This window comes from Ictidomys tridecemlineatus, chromosome 2 (assembly GCF_052094955.1).
Source record: "Ictidomys tridecemlineatus isolate mIctTri1 chromosome 2, mIctTri1.hap1, whole genome shotgun sequence".
Lineage (NCBI taxonomy): Eukaryota > Metazoa > Chordata > Mammalia > Rodentia > Sciuridae > Ictidomys > Ictidomys tridecemlineatus.
The window spans coordinates 217,228,113-217,242,450 of NC_135478.1; the positions used below are offsets into that span (position 1 = coordinate 217,228,113).

General features: G+C 50.1%; 2 protein-coding genes across 6 annotated transcripts in view; one reads left to right on the top strand and one right to left on the bottom strand.

Annotated features, from left to right (window-relative positions):
- Nucleotides 1-14,338, top strand: part of Tbxas1 (thromboxane A synthase 1) — a 154,780-nt gene that overhangs the window by 128,865 nt on the left and 11,577 nt on the right. The gene's annotated exons all lie outside the window — the stretch shown is intronic.
- Nucleotides 1-14,338, bottom strand: part of Parp12 (poly(ADP-ribose) polymerase family member 12) — a 102,759-nt gene that overhangs the window by 37,557 nt on the left and 50,864 nt on the right. The window contains exons 12-14 of one of the 3 annotated variants that reach the window (XM_078040632.1): nucleotides 3,410-3,584; nucleotides 1,645-1,683; nucleotides 463-1,397 (exon numbers count right to left, since the gene is read on the bottom strand). In XM_078040632.1, coding sequence (XP_077896758.1) covers nucleotides 1,358-1,397; nucleotides 1,645-1,683; nucleotides 3,410-3,584 — 254 coding nt within the window. In that variant the 3' untranslated portion in view covers nucleotides 463-1,357. Of the gene's footprint in view, nucleotides 1-462; nucleotides 1,398-1,644; nucleotides 1,684-3,409; nucleotides 3,585-3,697; nucleotides 3,788-14,338 lie in introns of those variants that run through there. The other 2 variants (XM_078040633.1, XM_078040634.1) reach the window with 2 other exon arrangements.

Genomic DNA, 14,338 nt, shown 5'->3' on the forward strand with positions numbered 1-14,338 from the left:
ACCCCCACCTGGTCTCCTGGGTCTGTGGCTGTGGACTTGACCTCTGTCCTGGCAGCTGGGAACTATGGTCCTGCAACAATCCCTCCATCCAGTTCCCCTGGCCCACCCAGGGCCTCCCTGGTGTGACCATCACCTCCGACACCTGGAGGGAACCCAATCCCCCCACCTTCAGGCCAAGTCCCTTTGAGAAGCCCCAGCACCATGGGGGGTAAAGTGGGACTGGGCCGAGTCCAAGGGGTTGTGAGTGAGGTGTCCACGGTAACACGAAGACCCCAGGACAAAAGAAACAGGGTTCCATAGATCTGTGGCCAACGCAAATCACCATCATTAACATGAGCCACTGCCACAGTCTCTGGGCTGGGATGCGGTTGGAGCCAGGCAGAAACCGCAGAGCACACGCTCCAATAAAATGGCAATAAACGGTGCCGCGGCTAAGGAACTTGTTTCAATGTTGTTCCAAAACCTTGTTGAAGTGCTTTTATTGTTTCTGTGTGAAAGAACACGAATGCGTTTTGAAAACTGCTTCGGCATCAGCCTCATCTCTGAGAAGTCTTTCTGCCGATCCCCTCCAGTCCCCACCCTGGGCAGGTCCTGGCCACAGTGGTGCCCACCCCCCACATGGCCTCCATGGTGCCACAGTGCCCACACCTCCTCCACCCGCCAGGAGGTCCCTGGGCTCCTCCCTCCCAGGGACCAACCAGCCCCTAGAACAATGCTGGGTATACAACAGGCACCAAGCAATCACCCCAGCAGAATGATCGTCAGGGTGATGCAGAGGCAGCTTATCAACATCCAAGGAGTCACGCGGGTTGCTAAGGGGATCCTTGTAGGACACATAAAATTCTTATGAGAAAAAACAGTGTTGGTTTCAAAAAAAAAAAAAAAAACTATCAATAAATAAAAGTTATAAAGACAGAAAAGAACCCTTCTTCCTGGGTGGGGAGTGAAGGCCCACTCTCTTGGGTTCTGTTCCAATTAGAACAGTCCAACAGCAAAGATAAGAAACCCCAGACTAAAGTAGGGCCCAGAGTTGGGACTGGGCTGAAGCCCTGGGGAGCCCGGCAATCCTGTCCTCCGTAAAGGCTGCCTGCAAAGGGATGCGCCCCCGAGCAAGTCCCTTGAGAAGTCTTGGGGTGCTGCCGGCCAGCGCCTGGCAGATGGGGAGGGCTTCAGCTGGGAGCCCGCAGCACCTGGCCCAGGCACAGAAGGATGCGTGGAGCAGCCTGTAACTCTTCCACCACGTCCTCCATGTCTGTTCTGGTAATCTGGTATGAGGGGAGGATCAGCTGGGCCCCCGTGAGAGGCAGCTCCCCTTCACCTGCAGCTGAACCTGCCGACAGCAGGCTAGGGTGGCCCCTCAGCATTGCAGCGACGGAGCGACCATGCAAACTCCAGGTCTATGGAAAGTAAGGAAGAGCTCTCAGGGTCTGAGGCATGTGCTGCCTGTGATTTACTAAGTCCCCTTCCACCCCTAAATTTAATCCTTAAAAACCCTTTCCCCCCCAAGAGCCTCATTCTGACTCACTCACTGGCCCTCAGTGCTGAAGAGAGGGAGGCCCACTGTTCTAGTCAGCTTTTTTGCTGCTGTGACTAAAGGACCCAAGCAGCACAGCTGTAGAGGAGGGAAAGTTTATGGGGACTCACAGTTTCAGAGATCTCAGTCCACAGACAACGGCTCCATTCCTAAGGTGAGGCACGACATCATGGCAGAGAGTGTGGTGGAGGGAAGCGGCTCACGTGACAATCAGGAAGCAGAGAGAGAGCTCTCCACTCACCAGATACAAATACTACTCCAAACCACACCCCCAATTCCCACGCCCCCAGCCACCTGCCCTCAGGGACCACTCAGTCAATCCCATCAGGGGATTAATGCGCTGAGTTAAGGCTCTCCTGACCCAACTTTTCTTCCCTGAACCTTCTTGCATTGTCTCACACCTAACGTCTAAACCATCACGCCCATGCTGGTGGGGGGCCCCAGAGAGATGGCTACGGGAGCTCCCACTGAGTTTTCCCAGTGTCGAGGCCACACTGAGCAAGAAGATCCTTTCACTGGAAGCCACCAGCTGCGGAAAAAGGTCTCAGGTGGAAGAGGTGGGCAGTGGTTACCAGAATGGGTCCGAGGCAGCCCTGGGATAGGCCTGGGTTCAGCCCCGGCCCTCAGCCCTCCCACTGCCACCTCAGCTCTGAGCCACCATTTCCTCCCTTGCCATGTGAGAAGACCCCAGATGCCTCGGCCCAGCCCTAGGGCCCAGGGTGTCATCAGCCCTGCACAGGCCACAGAGGGCAAGGAGGCCGCCACACGTGTCCTCAGAAGCCGGATTAGGAAGAGCAAGCAGACGGGGGCAAGCAGCCCACAGGCATGGTTATGAGAGGCCCTTGCTGGCCACGGCCTGCCGTTGGCTCCTCTCACGGGACATGTTCAAGGGGGACCTCACACTTGAGGGCACGAAGTTAACACCAAGAGTCAGAAGGACACTGAAACAAGGACCCAGCGCCAAGCCCAGGACCATGGCTCTTCCCTCCTAGCTGCCAGTGCAGAGTCTGGCTCCAGGCAGGTCCCCCTGCAGCGCCTCCTTCCTGAGGGGGCCTGTTGGTGACAGCCAAGGCCCAGGCAGACCAGAGCTACAGGACATGACTGCCCTGCTTCCTCACCTGCAGGAACCAGGCTCAGGCCTGCCAGCAGGTGCCCACTAACGGGGGCAGAGAGGGTTACTGGGCGATGCAGGGGGTTCCCAGCCAGCCCTCCTGGCCACCCCTATGGGGGTCCAGTAATAGAGCTGGGCCTGCTTCTGGAGGCTCAGTGGCAGCCCGGCCACATCCTGGATTCACCCCATAATACCTTCCACCTTCCTCCAACAGGACAGGGCCCTTCTGAGGCATCTCCCCCTAGGGGTCCCCCTGAAGTGGGGGGCTCAGTTCTCTGGCACAGCTGTCTCCTGCCTGGGCCAGATGACATCTGCTTCATGGACTCCCAGGGTCAGAAACAGCCCTTTCAGAAACGAATTTGATTGTGCGTCCCAAAGTAGAAGAGTCACAAACAGTGCCTCTGAACAAACCCTCCCTAACAGGGGATCCTCGCTCTGACCCTTGAGTGACTTCTCCCCAGTTTACAGATGAGCGAGCAACCCCGTCACTGGCCCTGCCAGACCCACCCGCCTCTGCTCTTCAGTTTCCCATTCTGCCTGCCAATCGGGAGCTCAAACCTTCAGGAGTTCAGTATAAAAGAGAAAAACAATAAATGACTCCCTAGACCTTTTTTTTTTTCTTTTTTTTTTTTAAATCTAAAAACTTATCCTTCACTAGCGTTGGGTCTATTTTAAAGCTTAGCTGATTTAATGGATTTATTTTTTTTAGAAAAGAAACAAATGAGAGTTTCTGTGTGAGCCAATGTGAGGGCAAGTCACTTCACCTCTCTGGGCTGTGGTTCCAGATCCAGGGGATGGGGGGTTGGGCCCACACATGCTCCTCACTTCTACCACTCTTGCTCGCTGACGGGTCTCCCATCGGGCGCCCCTGGGAGCACGGGTCCAACCACATCTCTTTCAATGAAGCATGAACAGTGTCACCACCTAGAGCTGCCAGATCTAGTAAACAAGAATAAAAGAACATCCAGTTAAATTCGGATTTCAGATAAAAAATGAATGATGTTTTTGTAGCATAAATATGTTTGGTACAATATTTGGGACGTACTTATGCATTTCTCTAGTTTCTTAGCTGGGGCTGCCATCACAAAGCAGCCGCTGACTGGTGCCTCAATCAACAGATCTTTATTTCTGGGTATTCAGTTCTGGAAGACGGAAGTCCAAGGTCAAGGTGTTGGCAGATTCAGTTCCTGGTAAGGGTTTGCTTCCTTGGTGGCAGATGGCCACCAATGTGTGCTCACATGGCCTCTCTTCAGCGCTTGCCCAGAGGAGAGAGAGACAGAGGCAGACAGGGACAGAAAGGCAGAGAGAAAACCAGCAAGCTTGTGTCTCTTCCTGGGTTTCTAAGGGCATCCACCCCGTCATGGGAGCCTCACCCTCACATCTCGCCTAATCTCACCTCCTCCCAAAGGTCTCACCTCCAAATGCCATCACAATGGTGTGAGGGCTTCAGCATAGAAATCTGGGGGAGAAAGAAGTTTCCCAGGGCATCCTACATTTTATTTGGCAAGTCATACCACCCAACAGCATGCAAAGTCCCTTGGGCTGGACAAATCGAGGTACCCTGTGAACAGAGTATTAAGAAATACCAAATCACACCACCCAAATTCACCTCCTGCTGCCTTGGACTAAAATGGACCCCACTCCTCTCATGAGTCCTTTGTCTTCCTTGGGATTTCATACAGTGACCCAAGAAGCATGCTCGGTAATTTCTTAGACATGAAACACTGAATACACTGTCTGCTATGGTATCCTGGTTATTATTATTTTCTTAATCCTGGTTCTTGTGGTTTCATCATCTCTCTCTAGTGCAATGAGGCAGAAGCATAGCACTGGACCAGCATTGAGAGCCTGTGGTCTAATTTTGCCTCTGGCCCTTACTTGCTGTGCAGCTTGGGCAAATCACTTCGCCTCTCTGGGCTATGGTTACTCATTCACACAATGGTAGTGCTGAACTCCTGTAACTGCCAAGTCTCTTCTGCTCTTTTCTTTTGTCCTGTCTCATGACTAATCACCAGTGCCAGCGGAGAGCAAGAGTTTTCAACTCTTTTCTCTTCAGCTGGCCATACAAACAAACGCACCTTACTCCCAGCAATCATTAAAATCTGGTACCCGACGCCATTTAGGCTTCTGGCCATCACTCTTGGGCAAAGGAGAGGTTTTTTTCATTTCTGTTCCCTTTCCAGCTTGGGCTTAGCTTTCCTCACTTACATCCTAAGCTGTGAAAATGGACAGAGCGGGCGACAGGGAATAGAAGATGAACTGAAAAAAAAAAAAAAATCCCACTACAATAAATTGTATCGCAGTGGAGATCTCTTTCCAACCAGAAAATTCGGAGCCCAGACAATGGCTCATCTGTTTCAAAGCATATTCAAAGCAACAGAATTCCAGGTCAACGAAAGGGATTCTCCACGTTCTTCGAGTTGACTGCAAAGGGATTTAACCCACACTTAGAAAAAAGAGCTCCTCCGTGGTGGATTCTGGGTGTGAGGGAGACCTGTCAACACACCTAGGGTGGTTGGCTGGAGTTGCTGCTACTTCCCTTGGGGCTCGTCCCACCTAATGACAGCGTGAGACAGAAGAGTCTGGGGCCCTGCCTGGGAGGACAGTTGGGTAAATATTTGGGCAGCTCTGGCTACTGCTGGAATGGTGAGCAGCAGCCGGGACCAGAGGAAATGGCCCCCGTCTCCCAGGCCCTCCGATGATACATTTTTATAAACATCCAGGCAGGCAGCCGCGAAAAGCTCCTGGGCTTTACAAACACATTTCATATTCCACCGTCAGCGCAGAGCACGCTCGGAGCATGGGCGGTGAAGAGGGGGCAGGAAGCAGGAGGGGTCTGGAACCAGCTTTCTAAATTTAACACGCAGTTGCTTTTAGGCCAAGTGGATAAAAAATAAATTCCAGTGCTTAACACTCTTATCTTTGTTTACCGTTTCCCCAAACAGTGAGTGGCCGGCACTGTGACTCTGAGGCTGAATTATCAACGAGATTCACGCAGGAAGGAGGGATGGACGTGCCTGGGAGGGTGGGGGTAAGATAGAGCTACTTGACCACTCTCTGCCTTCCCATGACCTTTATTCAGCCTGACAGAGTGGCCAGGATCTGCTAAAGTCACAAGGCTGTCCCTGGGTGGACGAGGTATGGCTGTGATGTTTCAGAACAACCCAGAAATAGAAGGCACCATGAGGTCACCCATGTCAAGTGACTATTGATGAGGAGCCTATTAAGATCCTTCAGTGACCTTTTTAGGTGCTCTGTCACTGGTCTTGAAAATCCCCAGTGAGCAGAGGCCCACCTCTTCTGTGGCTAAGTTGTGGTCACTGGAAAATCCTTGCCTGAGTTGTCAGGGTCTTTCTCTGGGCCTTACACCATTGGCCTGGTTGCCCTCTTGGAGCTGCGTGGACTTTCCTGTCACATACTGCCCCACAGACATGCAAGGGTGCCCTTGTCTCCCCAGGGGTTCCCTGGTCCTTCCAGGGCACCTGGGAGAGTGGCCTATCATAGTCACCTTACTCCCTGGTGCTCAGTCCCCTCTCTGCCTGCTCATCCCTTGACCCCACTGGTACCCACTCTGTCCTCACCCTCCCCCAGTGGACAACACACTGGCCCCTCCTCATCCCTAACCCCCAGCCCCATCCAAGAGGCAATATGAAGGGTCCTCTGAGGTCCCCTGCTGTCCAGCCATTAGGTTTTCCTGGGCAGCACTGAAGGTTCAGTTCCGTGCTTTTCTTTCTCAGCCTTGTCCCAAAGACTCATCCACCTCTGTGTGGCTGAGCTGGACACTGTCACTTTTCCGCTTTTGGCATGAGCTGCTGTCCATCCAGGGCCTCCCGCACGACCCTGCCACCATCAAGCTCCTCCCGCACCTCGACAGACCCTGTTTCCGTCTTCCTTTCAGCCACCCAGGAAGGCGGCCTGGAAATGGCTCTTATCTCCCTTCATTTGCTGACCCCTCTCCCTGTGAGTCTTCGTTTATAGCAACGATTGTGGTATCCAGGCCACATGTGGTACTCCCCTGCGGAGCTTGGACAGGGATACCGAGTCCTAAGCCCCATCCAGACCAATTAAATCAGAGTGTTTGGCTGTGGAGCCCAGCAACGACAGGGACAGCTGGGACATGTGGCTAACGGGTAGCTGGAGGCTGGACAATGGCGGTGGCCTGCTCTCACTGACCCGCTTCCCTGCTCTCTCCTCACCACTCCAACAGGACCTTGTCGGAGCACAGGTAGCATTTCCAATGTGTCACCTCTCCTCATCGAAGCCCTCAGCGGCCCCACCATAAGAACATATCACTGAATGAACAATTAAAGGGTCTCCCAAACACACAGCCAGTTCTTCTTGCTCTGGGGTCACAGCTATCTACCCCTTCCCTCCCCCAGCCCAGGTGGGGAGCAAAGCCTCCCTGTGCAGTGAGGGAAGAAGCTCATTTTCTCTTCAGACTAAGTGCAGTCCACTCTTTCCCCCCCAAAGCAGAGAAAGCAGCCGGGGTGATTTAACTGTCATTTACTTAGGAACTTATTTCTCTGAGCATCAAAAACAATCAACTGTGAATGATCCTAAATATTGCAAAATAACAGATAATTCAAAGACTCGAATCTACTTGGTGTTGGAATGCATTTTTGCTGATGAGTGCTTGCATCTGATAATTGGGACAATCCTTTCAAATTAGGTAATTAGATGTATCTTATTTGTTCCTACCCCCCAACACACACACACACACACACACACACACACACACACACACACACACTCTATAGGAATAAATAACTCAGCTCCCAAAATAGTGCCCTATTTCTTTCTCTCAACTCTTTCCTGGAATAGAGATAATGGTGACTTCAGAGCACTCACAGGAGGGGGTTGGGAGAGGAAAGGAGAAGGAACCCACAGAGTAAACAGAGGAACTAGATGTCAACAAGCTGCTTTCGAAGTCACCCTTAAAATTCAGACAGCATGAACAACCAGTTTGTAAAACTGCTCGAAATAGCTACTCAAACTGGAAATACACATCTCATAGGACCCAGCAATTCCACTCCTGGGTATATACCTAAAAGAAACTTGTGCACATGTTCACCAAAAACCGTAGTCAAGAATATTCACATCTGCTTTATTCAAAATGGTCCCCAAACTGGGAGCATCTCAAATGTCCACTGACAGTTGAAAGGATGAATACGCGGTTACATGGTAGCAGTGCACAGCAGAGCACCACACAAGAATGAACACACAACAACTATAGCTCCACACAACCACAGCTACCTACCACATGGAAGAATCTCACTAAGAAAACAGGCAGATGGGAAAAGCCTGCCCGCTGGATACTCCACACCGATAGAAAGCTCTGGCGAAAATGCAAAAGTCTTCTGTGTGTTAGAAATCAGCTTACTCGTGAAGGGGTCCTGGGGGGACTCAATGTTCTGGAATGTTCTGTCTTGGTCCAGACAGTGCTACACAGGTGTGTTTACCTTGTGAAAACTCTACACTCCTGTTTGTGCTGTTTTTCTACACATACGTTATTCTTCCACAAAATGCACAAAAGGAAAGGAAAGAAGATAGAGAGGGAGGAGGGAAGAAAGGTAGGCCCAGGAGCAGGGCAGAGTGGGAAAGGCTTGGAACTTGAACATCTGGGTTCAGTTTCACTCTGCCTTGGCTAAGCCATTTACTGTGTGAATCTCTGACTTTTTTCATTTATAAAATAGACAAGTCTCCCTACCTACCTCACAGTGCAGCTGTGAGGACCAAGCGGAATAGACGTACGAACCATCCGGTGAGCAACACGGTCCTGCACAAGGCAAGGCTGTAATCATCACAGACCTCTGAAGACAGGAATCCTGAAGTGGGTCAGCAGGATGGACAACGCTCCACCCAGGGCCCTGGGCAGAGGACTGACACCCCTGGGATGTGTGTGCTGGATGCAGGTTGGCCATGGCCATTTATCACATCCCCACACCTGATCCCTTAATGTCCAGGAGCACCTGGGATGATCCCTGGGTTTGTATGAGACGGGTTCTGTCTCTTTTCTTATAAAGTAGATATAAACAGATGCTCTGTACACTATCCCAGGTGTTTGTCTAAGGTTTAGGAACATTTCTCCACCCAAATCTGCCAAATTCTTTAAGCTAGCCCATGGGCCTTCCTGAGCATTGCCAGTGATGTTGATAGAAGACTCTTCACACCGTCCCCTCAATACCAAACCCTCAGTGGCCTCTCACTCCCCGCCTGAAACAGCTCACTGGCCCCCGATGACCTCCAATGACAGATCTATGGAATCTCAAAGACAAACTGTCAGAGCTGCGAGGATCTTGGCCTCCCAAGTCAGAGAATCAGTCAGGAGGCCACCAACCTCCCTCAGCTGGCCAGGAAAACTCAGGTTGCCAGGGAGGGGTCTTGCTTCTCATCTTGTGGTTAAAGGGCAAAGTGAGGTGACCACATTTTCCATGGAGGGGTTTCATATGATAGTCTTCCGTTCCTCAGGGAATCAGAGCGCATGGAAATCTTTCTTCTTCATATAGCGGTGTGGCCCCTAGCTGTCCCCATGCTTAAAGGGTTTCTAATTCCCTGCTTTTAGAGAGCAAAGGCTGGCCCCACTTGTCCCTCTGCAAAGTACCCAGGCCAGTGAGGTATGGGAGAGCCCTTACACATGCATTTGATGCTGCTATGGCTACTGCTCAGCAAGGACAGTACTGAAGCCACCCCTGCTTCTGATTCCTTTAGCAAAACAGGAAAGAATTTTTCTGTTAGATCTGGAGACAATCTTTATGGAAGCAGTGACATTTTTCTTTTCTTTTTTTCATTTATATTCCAGGTCATATCCAGTGAGTGGTATAAGTACATGAGTGACTCTGTGTAGCTGTGTGTCTGTGTGTGTGTGTGTGTCTTTCAGAGAGAATAATACACAAAAATCTAAATGTAGCATGGTGCAAGCCTGTAATCTCTATTACTTGGGAAGCCAAAGTAGGAGTATCACAAATTTAAGGCTAACCTGGTGATTTCAAGACCCTGTCTCAAAAAATAAAAAGGGCTGAGGATGTAGCTCAGTGGTAGAGCACCTCTGGGTTTAATCCCCAGCACTGAAAAATAAAGACCTTAAGTATAGAAATGCAAGACTGGTAGGAGAGAACAGTGTTATTTCCTGCTTAAAAAGACTTATCAATAGATTTTCCACAAAGTTCTCTGGTCTATTTACAGCGTTTCAACGTTGATTTAGAGATCTTCTGCTATATGATAGCAAGTCTAGGAGACCAAGAACCTTAGAAATAAAATTAGAAGTTAGTGTCACTGAAGATTACATATAAATCAGTGTCCCTGAAAATAAAGGACCTCTGTTTTGAGAATGTAAACCATGAGGCAAAGATGCCACTTACTTCTTTATTTTCTGTTTTTCCCAATATTTAATTTTCAACCTTCTAAGGGCACATTTATTTGATAAAATAAGTCCCAGTTGAGATGAATTCAATAGGACTTTAAATTGCTTTCTTCCTAACACATCTTTATAGAGTGATTCAATACCGAAGACAGAGGCCTCCAGAGGAAATGAGCTCCTGCCACTGAATATGTCCAACAGAAGTATCCCCTGCTGGTCGGGCCCGTTAACTTTCCAGGGACTTTTGCCTTTGTCGTCTCATTTGCCTTACACTGCCAGGTGGGAGGGACAACATCATGATCCCAACCGGCAGCCATGGTGACCTGTCCATGTTGCCCTGGTGACTGGCCCAAGGTCCCAGCTGATAGGTGATCCACCGGGATCTGAGCCCTGCCTGCCCTGGCCAGATCAGGTGGTTTCCCCAGACACAGCCAGGGTGAGGGAGAGAGGCTGCAGATTCTTCCCAAATTCTGAGTAGTTTGGCCTTTGCGGCAAGAGTCAGGAAGATCCCTGCGAATGACTTTAACCTTATCTTTTGGAAGCGCTAAAGTTTAGCATGTTGCCTGGCTTGGAACTGGAGAATATCCTGCTCAGTCCACCAAGTTTTCCTGGCCCACCAGGCCTTGCAGACCTGCCTGAGCCCTGACTAGCTCTTAGTAATGCATCTGCTGGGTTCTGCTGGCAGGGGGCCTGGGCATGTGGAGGCCGAAGGCACCTAACAGACTGTGCCCCAGAGCTCAGCCTGGGGCTCCTGTCCTCCTGTTTGCCTGGCTGCCCACAAGCTGCTCCCATTTTCGACAGGCTGAGTGAGCTCCAGCCTTTTCTTCCAAGGAAAGGCGCTTCCTTCACTAAGCTTCCTTCCTCTCCCTCTTCACCCAAGTTAGATCCCACCCCAGTTTTTTGTTTCAGGGTTTCTAGATGCCAAAGAAAAATATGCAGCATCCATACCAGCTACCATCCCCGTTTCCTCTCTTGGCAGCCACCACCCACCATGTGCTTCCCACCCAGGGCCACACCTGTGTTCTCCAGCATCTTCAGGCTTGGCCCAAGCGGTTGCCCTCATGAGATGCCTTTCTACCCCTCTGCCTGGCAAACGACCACTCTCCAGGGCCAGCTCACAATGGCCCCTGACCTACTGGGCCAGCCTGACATTTTGTACACATACCTCGGGTTTTCTGAATAGGTGTTCCATTCACTATTGTCACTTAAACTTTTTATTTACCTTTTTATTATGCAGAGTGTCACCCACCTCAATAGGACCCACCTGAAACCACCCAGCTTCATTGATTTCCACACTCTTCTTCCTCCGCTTCCAACTTTTAAAAATATTCAGACATCATATATATCCAGCCATCTGTCAATATTCAGCATATATGTCTTTAAAATGAGAAGTCTTTCCTAAAACATGACCCCAAAGCCATCATTACACTAAAAACAAAATAGGCCATAATTTTTTTTTAAAGGATCAAATATCCAGCTGGTTTCAAAGTCCCCTGATTGATCCATGGTATTTGTTTTTCATTGGTTTGTTTGAACACACATCAAAACAAACCTACCCACTTTTCATCAGAAAGGTCTCAGTGTAGACCTTGGTCCCTGTCCCCCCACCCCAGCCTCCTAGGTCCCAAATGTCTGGGGTGCATGCTCTTCATCTGTTTTCCATCCTCCTCTCCACTGGATTGTATCCTGACAGACAGAGAGAGAGAGAGTCTCAGGGAGTAAAAGAGCCAGTGTTGTTAGTCACACCTCCTGGGCTTAGCACAGTGCCTGCTCCATAGTATGTGCTGGCTCCATACAAGTTCCTAAATGGCTGAATAAATGGTCTCCCAAGAACTAGCCTTCCACTCCTCCAAAGCCCATTCTAGCAAACTTTATACATCTAGTACCATGATATGCTTGGAAGTGCGTTTCTCCAAGGGGCAGGGCCCTCATTATATCCAGATCCCAGAACCCAGCATGAGATGTTCGCTGAGGGACAGCTAAATGAAAGGAGCACTTTTCTCTCCGTGAGATTTGGGGCTCCAAGGCTTTCCTCTCTGCATCTCCTTTTTTTTCTCATCTCTATCTGAAGAATTTGGATGCAATGATTTCTAAGGTCCTTTTCAGGAATGGGAAACCCTCATTTACCATACGCTTGCTGCCCTCTGCTGGCAGGACTGGCTCAGGACCCTGAATCACTGAGGTTCAAAGCAAGAACTACAGGCCAGCAAATAGGGATGGGTGGACGGAGGGTCTGCACCTGGGATGGGAACTTGACCTTTGTTGCCTTGTTTGGGTTACACTAGAACATAGTGGGGCCTCCCTCCACCCCTGCCTTCCACTCCTCCCATGTGGAGGCACTCATGTCCCAGACAAGCTTTAAAAGAACTGGTGCCCAGTCCCCACCCCGGGCCACCCATTTAATCCCTGAGGAGTGAGACCAAGTGCCCGCATGGATTAAAAGCCATCCAGCTAGTTCTGATGCGCAGGCACACCCAGACCCACTAGGCTAAGGTGATGGTCACATGTGAACCTTGAGTAGGAAGCTAGAAACACAGAAAGCCATCCAGAGGAAGGGTGGATGGAGACTTTGGTTTTATAATCAACCTATCTTAACTACTTCCCTTGACAAACCCTGACAGCTTATATTTTTCACTGGGAACCTACACTATGTACCTGCTGGGAGCATGGCTTCCAGATTCAGTGTTGTTTCTTTTGTTTTCTTTTCTCTTTTTGCCTTCCTTCCTTCCTTCCTTCCTTCCTTCCTTCCTTCCTTCCTTCCTCCCTCCCTCCCTCCCTTCCTTCCTTCCTTTTCTTCTTTCTTTCACATTCTGCATTTGTTAAGACTCCTTTGGTTGCAGATAACAGAATTCAGATGCTACCTTTGGCCACAAGTGAGAATTTGCTGGAAGAGCCGCTGAGATGCTACCCCCAGGCTACTTGCCAAAAAGCAGATGGCCAAGGGGAACCGGAGCTCAGGAAGACACCAGGAAACAGTCTCCCTGTCCTTTGCCTCTGCCTCCCTCCACTTGTCTAATTTGTGTCTTTTTTCCCAGGCCAACTGTTGTTTTCTGTTCATTAATCCCTGAAGCAGAAGGTGGCCACCAACAGCTCATGCTCAACCCGTGTTCAACTTCTGCCTGCTACACAACGCTCCTTTTTTCCTTTCTCCTTGGCCAGTCATAGTCTTCGAGCTGACTATATAATTTGTGAGCCCAGAGCAAAGTGGAAACGTGAGGGCCTATCTTCAAAAAGCAGGAGGAGGTGCCACCAATGGTGCAGATAAACCTCTCCCTTTCTTCCAAAACACAGGCTCAAAGATAAAGTTATGCCAGTCGTGGTGGTGTCGCATGCCCATAATTTCAATGGCTCAGGAGGCTGAGGCAGGAGGATTGTAAGTTCAAAACCAGCCTCAGCAACTTAGCAAGGCCCTAAGCAACTTAGTGAGATAGTCTCACTAAATAAAATTTAAAAAGGGCTGGGGATGTGGCTCAGTGGTTAGGCACCCCTGGGTTCAATTCCTGGTACCAAAAAGAAAAGATGAAGTTTTTAGGACTCTAAGACAGTGCCCACAGAGCATCAGCCCCCAAGCACAGGGCCCTTCCCACTGCTCAGAGCTCATCTGGCAGCCCTGGTGGCCTGCAGTGGAAGTGGGAAGTGTGGTGTGAAGTTGTGAGACCCTAACGAAGGAACAGTACCCAGAATTGAGATGAGAGCGCACTGGGAAAACCAATCATTGTTATTTTTTATCACAAAGTGCCAATACTTCACTTGTCTTCCAAATTCACAAACATATAGACCTGGGATTAAACTATAAGGATTCTGCAACTTGACTCAGGGGCATCAAGAACAGATGCACCATACTGAACAGCTATACCATCTTAGATTAACTAAAACATTTACCATGGACTTCAAGACTCAGTGCGTCCTAGCCCTGACCCTCCTGCCACCTCTGTCCCTTCTACCTTCTCTGCATTTCTAGCAGGTTCACAGGCAACAGTACTGCTACTGCCCCCAGGGAAATCACTGGGAGATCAAGCCACATGGTGGCTCCCAGGTTTTAAGTGGTTCCCCCTGCAAGGGGAGCCAGGACCCGAACCTATCTGTGGAAGCAGTGGTGGCAGAATGAACTTGTCCAGGAGGTCTATCTCATGGTGCTCCGGGGAGGGGCAGGGACATAAGAAAGCCCCCCCCCCTCCACCGTGGGGATCCTTCCTGGATTAGTGTTAGCTAATTGACCTACCAACCCACTCTCTTGGCCCTGAGGAATGTGGTGAGAGGCTGGGAGGGTCCGGGGAAGTCCTCCCTTGCAGAAACCAGCCCAGCAGTCAATAAACTGAGCAGTGAATAAACTTCC